At 38.0% G+C, this 16,203-nt stretch overlaps 1 protein-coding gene across 1 annotated transcript in view; it reads left to right on the forward strand.

Annotated features, from left to right (window-relative positions):
* LOC136875922 (nipped-B protein) overlaps positions 1-16,203 on the forward strand; it is a 140,503-nt gene that overhangs the window by 23,718 nt on the left and 100,582 nt on the right. The window contains exon 3 of the mRNA XM_068228256.1: positions 7,037-7,254. Coding sequence (XP_068084357.1) covers positions 7,037-7,254 — 218 coding nt within the window. The remainder of the gene's footprint in view (positions 1-7,036; positions 7,255-16,203) is intronic.

A 16,203-nucleotide genomic window follows, 5' to 3' on the forward strand; every position in this document is an offset into this window, starting at 1 on the left:
TCAGCTGGAGAGCATGAAGGTGAACCTAAGTCGTGGTAGGTAGTCAGGTTAATAATAGAGACAGGTGATCCAGTGTCTAATTGAAAATCGACAGATCGATCAGAGAATGAGAGAGGAACGATGATTTTGTGAGAATCCTTTGTGGGAAGAATAAGATTGATCTGATCAACTTCCATGTCTTGGCGGGGCTGTATATGCTTCCGGCGCGCTGCAGTAGTCTGAGCAGGGCGGAGCGAACTTTGACAGACAGTCTGAATGTGTCCAAGTTTATTACATCGTTCACAAGTAGCTTTGAAAAAACGACAGTCACGACGTTCATGATGCTTGAAACAGCCTCGGCAGGAAGGCAGGAGTTTCGAGGTGCTTTTAGAATTGGGCTTCCGTGTAGCATTACGAGAGGGAACCTGGCGAGAATGCTTGGTGGAGAGCGCCTTATCCGTACGGTTCACTGTAGCAGAGGACTTGCGGGCCTGAGGCGAGACTTGTGCAACTTCGTGTGGAGAAGCTATGGCTGCGGCCGTCTTGGTAGTAAGCTCATAAACCGTAGCAATACGCTGGACGTCTTCTAAAGAAGGGTTACTCTGCTTGACAGCGTCAAAACGTATTTTGTCTTCAGGAGTATGTAAAATGATCATGTCCCGAATGAGAGAATCAGTGTAGGATGAACCACAACCGTCCTTGGAGCAGATGAACTGGCAGGGTTTAGCTAGACCACGCAATTCAGTTATCCATTCAGTATGTGTCTGAGGGGGTTGCTTTCTGCTCTGAAAAAATTTATAGCGAGCAGCCACTATGTGAGGAGCTTTGGCATAGTGTTCCGTGAGACGGGCCAAGAGCTGCGTGAAGGGTACCTCAGATAAGTGTTCTTCTGGACTTAATTTACGTAGTAATTCACACGTAGCATTGCCAACCGAACTAAGAAATAGTGCGCGGCGGCGTTGATCATCTGTGACAGAATGGCAGATGAAATGCTGTTGCAAGCGGGCTAAATAAACTGACCATTCTTCCTTAGCTGGATCAAAAGCAGAGAACGGAGGAATAGCTGATGGCTGTGTAGAGACAGAAATAGCTTGAATAGCCTGAAGTAATGCTGCCTGTTGTTGTTGCATAAACTGTTGTTGTTGCTGCTGTAAGGCTTGGAAGACCGTAGCGAGTTGTTCCGCAGTAGCCATTGCGAGATGCGTGCAAGAAAGAGTAAGGTACGCTGTGTGTCAGAACTGGTTGGAGTGTCGTTGTTGTTTAGCACGTCGCCGTAGAGTTGACAACTGGGCCCGTTGAATTGTAGTGTTGGTTTCGTGTGTACCTCGTCACTATAGAGTTGGCAACTGGGACCGAAGAATTGTAGTTTGTTGCTTTTTTACCTCGTCGCCATAGAGTTGGCGACTGGGGCCGATGAATTGTAGTGTCGCTTTTTTACCTCGTCGCCATAGAGTTGTGTTGTAACCAAGGTTGAAGTTTACAGAACACAACTTTTATTTGCTTCACTTTATAATATTTACACAAATAACTGAAATTTATTTTGAAGCAAAAGGAATATTGAATCTTGAGAACAGTCTGTCTTTATACAATATGTACAGGTTTGCAGTCTTTATATACACTTCTATCTTGAAAAGATAGTCTTTGTGAATTGACACTTTGATAGTCGAGAACTATCTGGCACACTAACATAAATGTTCATGAGAGTCCTTGTTTGTTGAAGTGCCTGAATTCCTAAAAAGCAAGTTCAATTGATTGAAGAAATTCCACCTAGCGAAACTAAGGGAGCTTGCATAAGTTAGGGAATGAAAATGGCTTGTAAAAGAATTACGGGACTTAGGCAGCGGAAACAGGTAAGGGAGCGGTGACCAGAGGTGAAACCTCGTACTGCCAGAAATTCAGTCCACCTGGTCGAAGCACATTTTCAAGAGGAGTAGCCTCCGTGCTCGACGTAAGGTGTATTCTGGAGCTGGACACCGGGGCAAGTGGGCAAGTGAGCAGGCCGGGAGCTCCTATTTATAGTACACTCGATGGTCAGGCACGCGCACTGAGGGCTGCGCGTCGAAGCTAGCAGAATGATACACAGGCGCGCGTGCAGCTGGCTGGTGGAGCGAGCAGGGAGCGCCGGACATACAACAGTATTTATGATTATGTGTTATGATTAAGTTAGGAGGTGTTATATTGTTGAAATGTGGTGTTGGAGAAGTGGTGATATAAGATGGTGGAGGGCAGAAGGTGAGTGTTATTGTCGAAGAAGTAGAGGTGGTATATGTTGCGATGTGGTGTTGGAGAAGTATGGAGAAGTGGTGGTGTACTCATGAGTTTGTAAGGGAAGGCGGTTTGGTATTTGTGGTATTGGAGAAGTGGTGGTATAAGATGGTTGAAATGTGGTGATGGAGAAGTGGTATGTAGAGTTATTGAGGGCTTGGTATTTATGATTATGTGTTATGATTAAGTTGCGGTTTGGTATCTAATCTGATTATTTATTACTGAATTTTTTTGGATGGAGAGGTGGTATATGAGGTGGAGCTGGTGCTATATTGCTGAAATGTGGTCTTGGAAAGGGCGGAGATGGATAAGTTATTGAGGGCTATTGCTGAAATGTGGTATTGGAGAAGTGGTGGTATAAGATGGTTGAAATGTGGTGATGGAGAAGTGATATGTAGAGTTATTGAGGGCTTGGTATTTAAGATTATGTGTTATGATTAAAGTTATGATGTGTCATATTGCTGAAATGAGGTGTTGGAGAAGTGGTGGTATGAAATGGTTGAAGTTATTGAGGACTATTGTTGAAATGTGGTGAGAAGTGGTGTTATTTTGTAAATTTTCGATTTTGTAAATTTTGATTTTGTGGTGTATCTGAAATGGAAATTGTGTCGAGTACTTAGTTAAGTATGTGGAGTTGGGTAATGATATGGGATTGCATGAAGGCAAGGTCTTTCTGTTTGTGTTAGAGTTGGTTGGAATGCAAGTGCTGAAATGCTGAGTATTGTTGTTTGGAGTATTGATTAGGTGTGCTAGTGCTGAAATGCTGAGTGTTGTTGTTTGGAGTATTGATTAGGTGTAGGTCAGGAACAATAATGTGACGCAAGTGAAGTGCGCAATAAGGACACTTGATGAGCATGTTTGAACATTGAGTAAGTGGCTGCTACAGCTAATGACTGCTAGGAATAATGCTATCATATATATATTATTATTATTATCTTTATCATTATTTCTCTCTTGATTCTGGGGTTTTAATTCAACGGAATGAGGGGCATGGCACGAGGTTCTGAGGATGACTGCTGTGGTGACTCTATTTTGGGGGTTTTACATTTCCAGAGTATCCAACGAACCTCATGGCATGCCCAGGGGATATTTCTTTCCTTACCCTTTTTTGTGATATGAGTTGTCCATTGTTATTATTATTATTATTATTATTATTATTATTATTATTATTATTATTATTATTATTATTATTATTATTATTATTATTATTATTATTATTATTATAGTATTAGGGCAGGTGCTTTTTTCTCACCATTCATGCATATTAGGAGGGAGTAAAGGAGGATGGGCAAGTGAGAAAGACGGGGTGGGTAAGGCCCACTCCAAATAAGCCAAGGAAGGGAAGAATACAATAGGTTGGATAGGGGAGGAGAGAGGATCCAGTTAGATGTGGACCGTCGTAATGGATTGGTGAGAAGAAAACACACTGTCATCTGGTAGGATGGTTGGGGTTTCCTTAGGGCCCCACAGTTAGGGCCGGCCGTGTCATCATGGGGAAGGCGGCCTTCTTCTCACCAGGGGGATGACACGGTCGGACGGTAACAGCAGTCAGCTAAATTTGTATTATTGTTGTGAACCTGGTGGCTTAGGTTGGATTATTTCATTGTGAACATGTATTTGGGGCTGAACACCTGTTATGTTCATGAATAAATACAATAAATACAATAAAGCAAAACAATTTTCTGTCAAGTAGTTGTTAAGATATCTGGCAATGCCTTTTGCAAGCATGGAAAACAATAATCTCAGAAATGTTAGAGAAACTAACCAGAATATCTCACACTTGTCAAGCAGTAATCTGAGTGAAAAGGGAACACATAGACGAGCACAAAGTTTGAATAGTGTATCTCTAAAAGACATTGTTTTTCATTATCTGAAGCTTAAATTGCTTTATTGTGTGTCATTTTGTGTATAATGGACATCTGTGCTTGTATTTTGATTTTAAATAAATGTAATTTGAAATATCACTAATCTGCTGTCTAAGAAATATACCAAAAATTGGAGTTTCCTTAAGGTGACTTTAAAACTTTTTGATGCCAGTGTATATGCCGATAATGTTTTCTTGGCTAGTAAAGATCATAGGGCCTTGCAAAATTAAACAGAATTGTGGAAAATCAGACTTAAACATGGACTGCAGCTAAACTTTGAGTACTGTACATGAAGTGCACACTGTAGACAGATGGAACCATCCAAAGTGATGATCAGGATCTAAACAAAACTGAGCAATTCAAATACCTTGGCTCTCTCACCTGTGCAGGCCCAATGACCCTTTAAACAACATGCATTATCATCATCATCGGCATCCTCACCTGTGCAGATGGAGACATGCTTCCCGATGCCTGTGCTTGGTTAATACTGGCTGGCTAAAGTGGAAGCAGTTCATTGTAGTTATCTGTAACCACAGAATACCCCCTCATCTGAAGACCTAGGTCTACAAAGGTGTCATGTGCCCAGTTTCCATTTGTGGATGTGAATGTTGACCAGCCACTGCCAACCATGTGCAAGCTGTGCATGTCATGGAAATGAAGATGTCTCGGCTGTTCTTGGAGTGAGACCTATACAAATGAAGATGCAAGAGGTCCTTATGCATTGGTATGGCCATGTTGTATGTGGTAATGAATTATCTGTGGCCACAAGGGCCTTCTATCTCAGCCCAGAAGGCTGAAGACGGACATAAAACTTCTGAGTGTCACCCCCAATGGCACCCTTGATTGGCAGAGACATGTAAGAACGGGAACCCCTAACCTAAGCGGGAGAAATGCTTGGAAAAAGATTATGATATCAAGAAGAAATCCTAAATCAAACCCGATAATTGATCCTGGAACCATACCCTATTATTTACTTGTTATTTTATTGTTATTTATTGCATGACTGTACATGCAGAATTACAGTATTTATGCTGGTTGGAAAGATGACAAAAAGTACCATGTACAATATACACATAAATATATATGACAAGAAACAACAATATATCTATACTCTCAAAACCAAACCATCCAGCCACTGTATCACAGAAGGTGTGGCCTGAACAAAATCCGACGGATCACCTTCATAGGCCCGAAGTCTGCACTCCTGTAAATAACCACTATACAAGCATTATTTTAATGAAATATTGACTAACCTTTTATGTGAAGTCAAAAGAGCATAAAAGATGTTTCACCCTTCTTATCCATAAAATTACATTACTTTCCAATGGAAATAGTAATAATTCAGAGTTATACATCTGTAACCATTATCGAGTTAATAACGCCTACCCATACTAATAATAATAATGATAATGATAATAATAATACGAAAATAATAATGAAAATAATAAAAATAAAACTGACACTTAATATGAAAAATGAAATCGTAAAATGACACGGAAGCGGTGGATATACATCAAAACTTGGAAACGTGACGGAAAACTTCTAAATACACAAAATCAAATCGTACGCTGGGAACTTATACGCCTAATAATGGCAACTAAGAGAGGATTATGGAAGGTGCAGGAACCCTATGAGGTCCAAGATAAGGTATGGCATTATGGGGGAGAAAAGACTTACAAGAATTACCCTCTAGCACAACTATATTAAAAATAACACATGAAAAATTGCAAGAAAAAGTTAAATGACTGAACAGCTGATACTTAACACATTTGACAAACGGATACAATTACGAATCCAAAAACACAAATGAATGGATTATTGATTTTAAAAAACACAGGTGAGACTTGAAATTACAAACGCCGGAAATCTGGGGTAAACTCAGACACATTGAATTTAAAACCTTGAAAAATGACATAAGCAAGAAAATACAGAAATGCAAAGGAATTAAATTAAATCAAACAAAATAAGAAAACATTGAAAATAACATGAAACTAGCACTTACCTCGGAAAACAGGAGTTCCCGAGGGGAACTCCTCGAGCGCAACGCACTTGAGGACGGACAAATGGAAAAGTCGCGGCCTAATCGCATCCCGCACGCGAAACGGCCTAAGGCCAGAAATTGACAAATCCCAGTCCACCAATAGGACACTGTTCCACTAGATTCCCGTTCGCCAATACAATTGCATGACCATATATGGTCATTTCCTGGCTTACTGATGCAAGAGGATTACATCACCTGTTTCAACATCTGTAACCTCACGTGCAGTATAGGATGCTTCAAAATTAAAGCACCATACACAATTTTCCATCAGATTACAATTTTGACATACAGAAGTACAAAAATAATTTTCAAATAATTCTTCAAGTTAAAACGTCCCAAGTGGTTTTTTTGGGGGTTTTTTCTTGCTTGCTGACATTAATTTAAATTATCAATTACGTAAAATTTACATACAAAAAAAAATCACTTCAAAACAATTCTCGCATATTGCAATGTTCATTTACAGTTCCATATATCTTGATGTTTCCCTAAAAAAAAATTATTACAAACATAAAAAGTATTCCAGCAGAGTCTTATTTCTTATTTCTTATTTCTTCATTTCTCACAATACATTACAAACAAAAATGAAATCCTGCTTTCCTTTCTTGATGACAAAACTGCAATTCTGTTGTTCTTTCTTGGCGGCACACTTATCACAACATCAATTACTTTTACTTTATTTCTGATTATGTTCTTCATTGCTGTGTGAAATTATATTATTATTATTAATTATCCTCAGTGCTATTTCTGTTAGTTTATTACTAATTCCAATTTGTATTATGCTTTTAATAAAAGTAAGGAATAAAATTTATGACAGAGAACTTTCTGAATTCGATTTTAACTGAAAATCGGTGGTAAATTGTAGAACATATTTTTATACTTTTTTAAGGCCCTTCTTGAACCGATTCCGGGTCCTGGAATGTCAGACCAAATTAATAATGTAAATGATGAAGAAACAGATGAGGGTGAAGAAGATGAAGAGACTCTCTTATGTCGAGTGCCAGAAAACACCACCTTGCTCCAGAAGTGTGTTATAGGATTCCAGAGATGTTCATTATTGATTAACTTGAAACATCACTTAATGCTGATGTATGGCATTGGAAAAGTGTAAGTAGAATTCCAAAACTTTGAAGTTGTAATATTTATTCATGTACCATGCACAATATTAAACCTTGTCAGTATTTCTGTTTATAATATTTTTTGAGAGAATGGAGCAGAATCTGAGTTATCATTAACACGTTCAATGCGGATCACGTGCTGGGCGCGTGACGCTATTTTATAAGCAGGTGCGGAGCACGCGCCTAGCGCATCATGGGACGGTTGTAGGAAATGTAATCACAGGTTTCCCGCATGGTGAGAAAGGTTCTAATTGTCATCCCACACATCGTATTAAGTCCAGTCTACTACCAGATACATCCGTAGCCATATTTGCGCATGCATATTCCGTTTCCTGCGTATTTCCTCTCCAGAGTTGTCATCATACATCATCATTCATTTATGGGATCTTTGAGCAGCAAGACCACTTCAATGCGAGCTAAGACACTGCATTTTCTGCTTATTAATTCAGGAGAATTACGAGTGGTTCCGCTTTTGAAATAAATAAATTCCACTACTGCAATATGTTCAGTAAAAGAACTGAACTTGTAATTGTCGTTTATTCTTGCATCATATATGTGTATAACACGAAAGAACTAATTGTTATTTATTCCTCATCACACTTGTAAGTAACTTGAAAGAACGTGCAGTAATCATTTTTGACTGGGTTATTACGATCGCCGTATCTACAGTACATTTCCCTACCTTACATACTGCTGTTCGCCTCGACCTCATCCTCGCCGCTTCAAGCACTCCGCTCACCTATGCTCTACCAGTGTGATTACGTCATCCTCGCTGCACTTCGCCGTTGCCTGTGCGCTGTCTGTACACATGACCTCATGTTTCTCAAACTCAATGGCTTGTAGCCTTCCCTACTTTTCTGGAATATTCTATTCCACTATATTTTGCCCACTCCGCTTCTCCATATTTGAGTCGGGTTTCATAGCGGAGTGGTGGAGTGCCAAACTACTGTGCCTCTTGTAATCATGTCTATTCCATCTGGACTCTGTCTTCAAGCTATTTGGTGAGCAAGACTTATTGTAATTTATCTTCATCTGGACTTTAATTTTCATCCGGCCTCTTGCCAGTTCAAATTTTCTTCCGTCATGTTGGTATGCTACATTTTTAAAGCTCATAGACTGCATCACTATACGAACATGCGCTACGGACAATTATGAATTATTTATAATCATTTCAGATGTCTTCTTGGACCTATGTAAAAAAAAAATTTGGTGAATCTTGGAATACCCGGTGAAGAAAATCCTTTCTCCGCCCTAATCCTTATGTCACTTCCCTTCCCCCTTTCTTTCGTCCTTCTTTTCTCTCTGGTCTTTACTCCTGCTGTCCTATTTAGTTTTTATATTTATTGTACATTGGTAAATTATTTATTAGGCTTTCCCCTTATGCTTTTTTGGATATTCAATTTGTAAATGTGGCACACTTTTTGGATTTTCTCTACTCTGGTATATTCATCTTTCACCATTTGTTATAAATTTATCTTCGATTTTATTAACTTGTTGTTATGTTTTATTGTTAAATATATATTGTATTGACATCGTTATCTTTTTGGTCTTCCTATTGGCCTAGCTCCTTCTCACTGTGCATTTCCTTGGTTTAAATCATTCATTATTATTATTATTGTTATTATTATTATTATTATTATTATTATTATTATTATTATTATTATTTCACATTATCTATTTCACTACTATACTTTGGTACACTGAGCTTTCTACGGTATTGCTAATATCATATTATACTCCACTGTACGTACTTCTGATCACTTATCACTATTGTATAATAGTCTACCACCCACTATAGTATGATAGCAGTACAACCCACGACAGTGTCGTGATGCTTATGTTATCGTTTTATTTATATTTTTTTCTGATGGCCGACAATGTGGTTCCTTCAACATCACAAGACCCACCCAATTAGCCAAAGTATTTCATTTTTGTTTGTCAATTTCTGTAATAGAGAAGTGTAAATATGAATATATTTATGTCTGTAACATACTTTATGCATTTATTTGCTATCCGCGGTAAATAATGCACAGTAATCTACCAACGCGCGTGGCGCGTGATCCGTCTGGTGAGCAGTATTACTTCTCGATTTCAACCACTGTGCAGGTCACGCACCAGGCGCGTGAGTGGGATGAGTCCACGAGTTCGATAGAACTCGTCCTACCAACGTACAAAACTTCGATAGTTACAACTTTTAAATAGTCCCACACAAATATTTTGCTCAGGTTGGCGGGTATGTCACGCTCTGCTAATACGCAGTGAACGTGTTAATTAAAAGAATGAACCATTGGAATTTGTGAAAAGTCTGGAGAATACCATTTTTTTTCCTAAGTCTACATTACATTTTTACATTTTAATTTGTTTTAGAATAATTATTGAAAATGAAATATAATAAAGGTTTATTTCATGATAATTACAAAGCTGGTTGCTTCTACTTCTACAGCATTAATATCTGTTTAAGTTGTCCCTATTTCTGTTGATCTTTATTGTTCTTGGTGATCTATGAATAGGTGAAAGAGTTTCTGTAAGTTGTGTACATCTTGATTGCTCACTGGTAACTTGAAATTCTTTTAAAATATACTGTGTCTTAACTATTTATGGCAGGAATGGTATGCCACCAACAGAAATGTACTCAGTCAGTGTTGAGTAAATGAAAGGAACAAACAAATGAAAATCAAGTCATATTCCTACCTCTCTGTACATAACTTCATCCAGTGTTGAATGTATATGTTCCTCAAATTTAGACTGATTTTATGAGGTTCCTACTGAAACTAATGAGCAACAATTTTTTGTGAACTTGAATTTGTTATTATTGCAAAAACATATTCTGCAGACTTTTATTATTTTTTCATAATCTCCATTTCTTTGCTCACATTTTACCTACTACTCTGAAAGCTTGAAAATATCTGTGAGGTAAACCAAATTCTAATGGGGGCCGATGACCTTAGATGTTAGGCCCCTTGAAACAACAAATATCATCATCATCAAACTCTAATAGACTCTTGAGTTTCCATATTAACAGTAAATTATCTTGTTTTCATTGTCTTCTACAAAAATATATGTTTAAAGTCACTAACACAATCTTCTTCAAATAAACACTCAATTGTGTGAGCGACGTTTGAACAGCCGTGTGCAGAAATCAGTGAAGCCATCAAAATACTTGTCATGTAATATGTTATTTAATTTTGGCCTTGTCATCATTTTAAATTTTTTATGTAAAATGGCTGTTTGTGAAAAGAAAAAAAAGGAACATTTAAAGACTTTATTCTGAAGAGCTTTATGCAAGAAATTTATGTACTGAAAATTATGTTGATTGGGAAAATTTTAATTAGAATAAGGTTTCTTAGACTCTCAACAAAAGACATTACTGAAGAATATATTGAAAATTAGTTCTTTTAAATTATTGTTACTGATGTGCTTGAAGAAGAAAAATATTTTGAATCAATGAACTCTTTAAAAACAGGATTATTTTGGAAGAAACTTTTGTAATATTGTATAAAGGTATGTTCATTTTGATACATAACTTTTGTAGCAGTATGTGCTGCCATGCGGAGATTATAGGTGATGCAGTTCAAATTACATCAACAATCTTCTAGAATTTACTGGACTGTAATCGAGATGTATTTTCATTGGTTGGAATAACGACCTTTTCCATTGGTGGATACAGAGATCTGGGGAAATTCTGTGTCCTTATTGATATCTTTGTGATAGCTCGATTTCCGGTTTAGGGCTCCTTGTGAGAGCGAGGCAACTGTCCGTGTCTTTGAATACTGATCACCTTAGCGGCTGGACACGCTCTGCGTCCGTCCCGTATCAGGACTCCAGCCTTCTGGGGTTGCCGGCCTCTTGCGGTAAGCGGTGTTTTCTGATGGTTAATTTAATTTATTCTTTCTTCTGTTTCGACCTTTATTTGATTTAAGTAACTTCTGTGGTAATGTAAAATTTAATTTTGCGTATCAGAGTTTCTCCCTAGACTTCCACAATCACCAATTTTGGGTTTTGTATGACTGTGCCTCGATGGATAGTCATATTATCTTTGTTTTTTGGAGGTAAACTCTATGTGTTATTTAACTTCTTTGTCCTTCATTTTATCTCCTAGATTTCATTTTTACTTTATTTTGTTCTTTTGATTTTCTATTCTCGTAAAATAATGTAGTCCAGGTGGTATGGTATTTGGCATCTTAATCATCAACAGCAAATAAATTCACACCCACGACGTGGAAAGGGCATCTTTCAAAGCTGACCAATGAAAATGATTGCTTGTCCATTTCTAGGATTGTAGTATGTAAGTGGAAATGGTTTCTAGAGGACCCGCTGCAATCGCTGTTGACGATTAAGATGCCAGATACCATACCACCTGAACTACATTTACGAAATAAAAAACATATGCCTCAGCCCAGGATTGACCCCTCGACCTCCTGCATGCTAACCCAAAACTCTATCCACTGCAACAACTGTACAGCATGACTAAAAATGCTGACAGAAATAGTTACCCTACATATGGTTACAGTGTTGCCAAATTGCCACTCTTCAACGTCCTTTTTCTGCCGGATATACTCACAGAACAAACTTTTGTGAGAGACATTTTTTTATTGCTGGCATGTGAGGAGTAGCGCTGTGACGCCCTAGTGCGCAAATTTCGGTTCACCCTGTATTTAATGTCCAGAAGAGTTGGGTGATCTTTGGAGCTTCCCATTCCTCTAAGATATAAGAAACATTTCTCTAAAATATCTTTATTTATTTATTATTATTTGTTATTTGCTTTACGTCCCACTAACTACTTTTTACAGTCTTCGGAGGCGCCGAGGTGCCGGAATTTAGTCCCGCAGGAGTTCTTTTACGTGCCAGTAAATCTACCGACACGAGGCTGTCGTATTTGAGCACCTTCAAATACCACCAGACTGAGCCATGATCGAACCTGCCAAGTTGGGGTTAGAAGGCCAGTGCCTTAACCGTCTGAGCCACTCAGCCCAGCAAATATCTTTATTTAGACAATAAGTTATATTACATCAACTTCAAATATTTGAAAAGGTTAACTAGGGACTTGATGCTTAGTAGAATCCCTTTTCTGAAATGGAAGTAAGATTTTATGTTGGCCAACTCTCATGGACATTATTAATTTATTGACATCATGTAACAAACTGATTTGCTTGTCTAAATCAGTGGATTTTCAGTTGGAATGGCATTTTCTTCTAAATTTCTACTGTTCACTGGAGTGTAGTTTAACAGTAATTACTGTCGTAGTGGAATTTCAAAACTGTTTTCAGTGAAGTGAAGAGAGCATACACGAGATAAAAATAATAATAATATCCACTCGTAAATATTATTTGGTTTGTCTGATCATTTCTAACGTTATATAAATTTACAGTCTGAAAATGCGTGTAGGCCTATTCCAAGGTTTCAACCTTAATGAGAAATAATTTGACAAATATTTCACTGCATTTTAGCTTATTTGTCATGTTATAACAAACGTTCTACTTTTAGAAACCATAACTTACTGTGCTTTAAATTAAACTTGTCCTCCCTTCGACAAGCACTCACCCACGAGCTCGCTACATCTTTGTCCTGCAGAAATCCAAATATATTATATTCGATCCTTTTGTTTTCTCGGAGTGGTTGTTGAAACCGTGAAACCATACATAGCACAACCCGACATTGCATCACATGTTCCTTTCACGAAGACTAAGAAATACTTTTCCTAGTACCACATACAATTATCTACATAAACATATTTCAATTGACTGCGAATTAGACGTGCTTTTCCCTGCCTCGCCAGTTCTCCCCGCTGCTCCCAATGTTACGTCATGCGCAAGACGGAGCGCAATTGAGTCAGCGATCCGCCTCATCATTATACTTACACCATGGTAGTATTGTGCCTTCATCAATACCCGTCTATTCCTGAAATTCATCTTCTGTCATGCCTTATAGATGAATCTCTGTGTCTTCAATTTCATCAGTTTCTGGAACAATTTTTGAAAATCCTCCATGCTGGAAACACTCTGGAATTGCATTTGTTGGCATGTTATCCCTTGACATGGCTATAAGATGGAGAGCATCAAGCACATTGGTTTTCTTTGCCAGCGCATTAGCACTCATTTCTTGTGTGTCCTCCATACTTTGTAATATTATTGTTCGCATCTCACGATGATAATATGCTTTTAGGGTTTGGAAGACTCCCTGGTCACATGGCTGTATTAGCGAAATCATATTGGGCTATAAGAAAACTGCATTAACCTGTTAGTGCCCAGAAAATATTTTTTCTATTTTGTTGATATTTTCATTAATTTTTTATTGTTAGGGTATAAGAATTGGAGAAATATCTCAATCTTTTCAAACAAGAACTTATTTTACAAGATATTAACTGATATCATAAATGGTATCACTGGGCAGTTACACTACTACCATTGTTTAGAATACAAACCAAACCAAACCCAATGGCACTACAGCCCTTGAGGAGCCTTGGCCTACCAAGCAACCGCTGCTCAGCCCGAAGACTTGCAGATTATGAGGTGTCGTGTGGTCAGCACGACGAATCCTCTCAGCCATTATTACTGGCTTTCTAGACCGGGGCTGCTATCTCACCATCAGATAGCTCCTCAAGTCTAATCACATAGACTGAGTGGACCCTGAACCAGTTCTCAGGTCCAGGTAAAAATCCCTGACCTGGCCGGGAATCGAACCCGAGGCCTTCATTAGCTTTGCAATACATCATCTTTGAAAGCAACGGTTTGTACCCACTTATAATCAAAATAGCAATGAAGCATCGCAGTTCTAGCACAGTTATTTCAAGGTTGATTTGATTTTTATACTGTGCATAATGCTTACTCTCTTCAGCAAGGTATTCTAGTGTTTCATCATCAAAAGACAATTCAAATAAATCAACACAGGACATATTTGAAAAAGTTGTGTAGTCAGGAGGAGGGGAGGAAGTATCAACATGTTCTAAGTTACCATCAATCCATTGATAATAGCTGGGTTGGCTAATATTTCTAGAATCCACTCAGGAGTTTCTTTTTTCATGTTGTTGTTGTTGTTGATTTTTTCCATAGGCTGCATGGATGGCAAGAAGGTACCAGAGGAAATTCCAGGGGTTCATAATCTCCTCCAATACATTCATTGTTTGCCAGACGTATTTCAGCTGCAACAAGCAACTGATGTCACTTAGATTATAAACCGTTACTCCCTCATCTTCATTGGCTGAATCTTTATCTGAGTCAACAGTACCATCTGGTGTTTCAATAAATATATCCTCAATGTGATATTCTAACTCATAGTCTGCTTCAAATATATCCATTACTTCTGATAAGGTCAATCCACCACTGGAATAATGAAAGATAGGTAAATAAATAAATAAACAAACAAATATGTAACCAAACACATTTACCACATATGTAATCTTTGAGTGTACAATATAACAAATATTTAAACATGACATTATCAGTGGCTTGATATAATCAACCAGTGATACCATATGATATAAAGAGCTGCACCATCTTAGGATGAGGACACGAGTTTACTTTACTTACCATATGATATGATGCATTTAGGGGCCTCTCTGTTTTGTCACAATTAACGTTGTTAAAATCCAAATGGTACATAGGGTTTCTTTGATTCATTGTTAACATTGTAATATACTGATTAGAAAGAAATAGTGGATACTATGGGTAATATTATACTCATACATATCAAACGACTATGATTTTCACTCCTGAAAATCACAGTTGACTTCACAACTGCTCCAACCAACAAACCACTTGTAAGTGTCAGAAGCTTCCTCAGGTATAATATCACTTCAACCCAAAGAACGTATAAAATTACAACTAAACACCTTTTGCAATTCTAGCTAGTACCAGCTCACTTAACTTTCACTACTCTCCGATACCATATGATATCAGTGGGCACTAATGGGTTAATATTGTTCAGTCCACAATTTACAATGTGTGCTGCGCTGTTATCAACTAGCAAAACTGTCGGTTGAGCCCATTGTCCCACTTCAACAGCCATTCATTGAATATTGAAGCTGCTGTCCATAATTTTAATGATAATCAACTGGAAACATATTAAAACCTCCTAAATCATTGCGGGTTCCAGCTTTTTGGGCTCCAGTTTTTTCCAATTACCAACACTGTTTTATTTTCACTAGACATTTACACAGCAGAATGCCAATCGTTCCTTGGCTGTTTTAAAAACCTTTAACACATTTTTCTTTGAACAAGTATGAATGCTTAGGCAAGGCAAAATAATTCAGTCCTGTCTTGTCTGTGTTGTTCACACATTTGGGAAGGACACTGAGACAAAATGTTTGGTCATTCCTCTTATATACAACATTTTCTCTTTTTTTCTAACAGTGACACCATCCTTCTGTTACTACAGAACCATCCATTCCTATTTACTTACTAAATTTATCCACTTTTTGTGACATCAGAAGACCATCAACACAAGCATCTTGTCCACGTAAGTTGGTGAACAAAGATTTAAAGCTAATGATGATGATGTGTGGCCTCCAGAGCGGCCTGGTGCATGTCTTTCAGGTTGATGCCCATGGTGACCTGCACAATTACTGTGAGGATGGGGGCCTACCTTGGATGAATTCTAAGACTTTTCATGGCACAAACACCCAGCGCCCAAGCCAGAGGAGTTAACCGGTGAAGGTTAAAATCCCTGACCCAGCTGGGAATTGAACGTGAGACCAGAGGCCAGTATTATAACAAGTTAGCCATGGAGTTGGACAATTTCAAGCTAATTCTGTCTGATTGTCTTTCTCACTACGATTTTGTTTACAGTTTTAATTTTTGTTTTCTTTTGCAACCTTAAGAATATTGTCTTGCACCAAAGAGGTTCATAAACTGCACTAAATTGTACACGCTACCTCACCGTCAGTCTTCCAATACACCCCGCGTCGTCTCTCAATGCCCTCTTGTAAGGTCTCAAATGATAC

This window comes from Anabrus simplex, chromosome 6, assembly GCF_040414725.1.
Source record: "Anabrus simplex isolate iqAnaSimp1 chromosome 6, ASM4041472v1, whole genome shotgun sequence".
Lineage (NCBI taxonomy): Eukaryota > Metazoa > Arthropoda > Insecta > Orthoptera > Tettigoniidae > Anabrus > Anabrus simplex.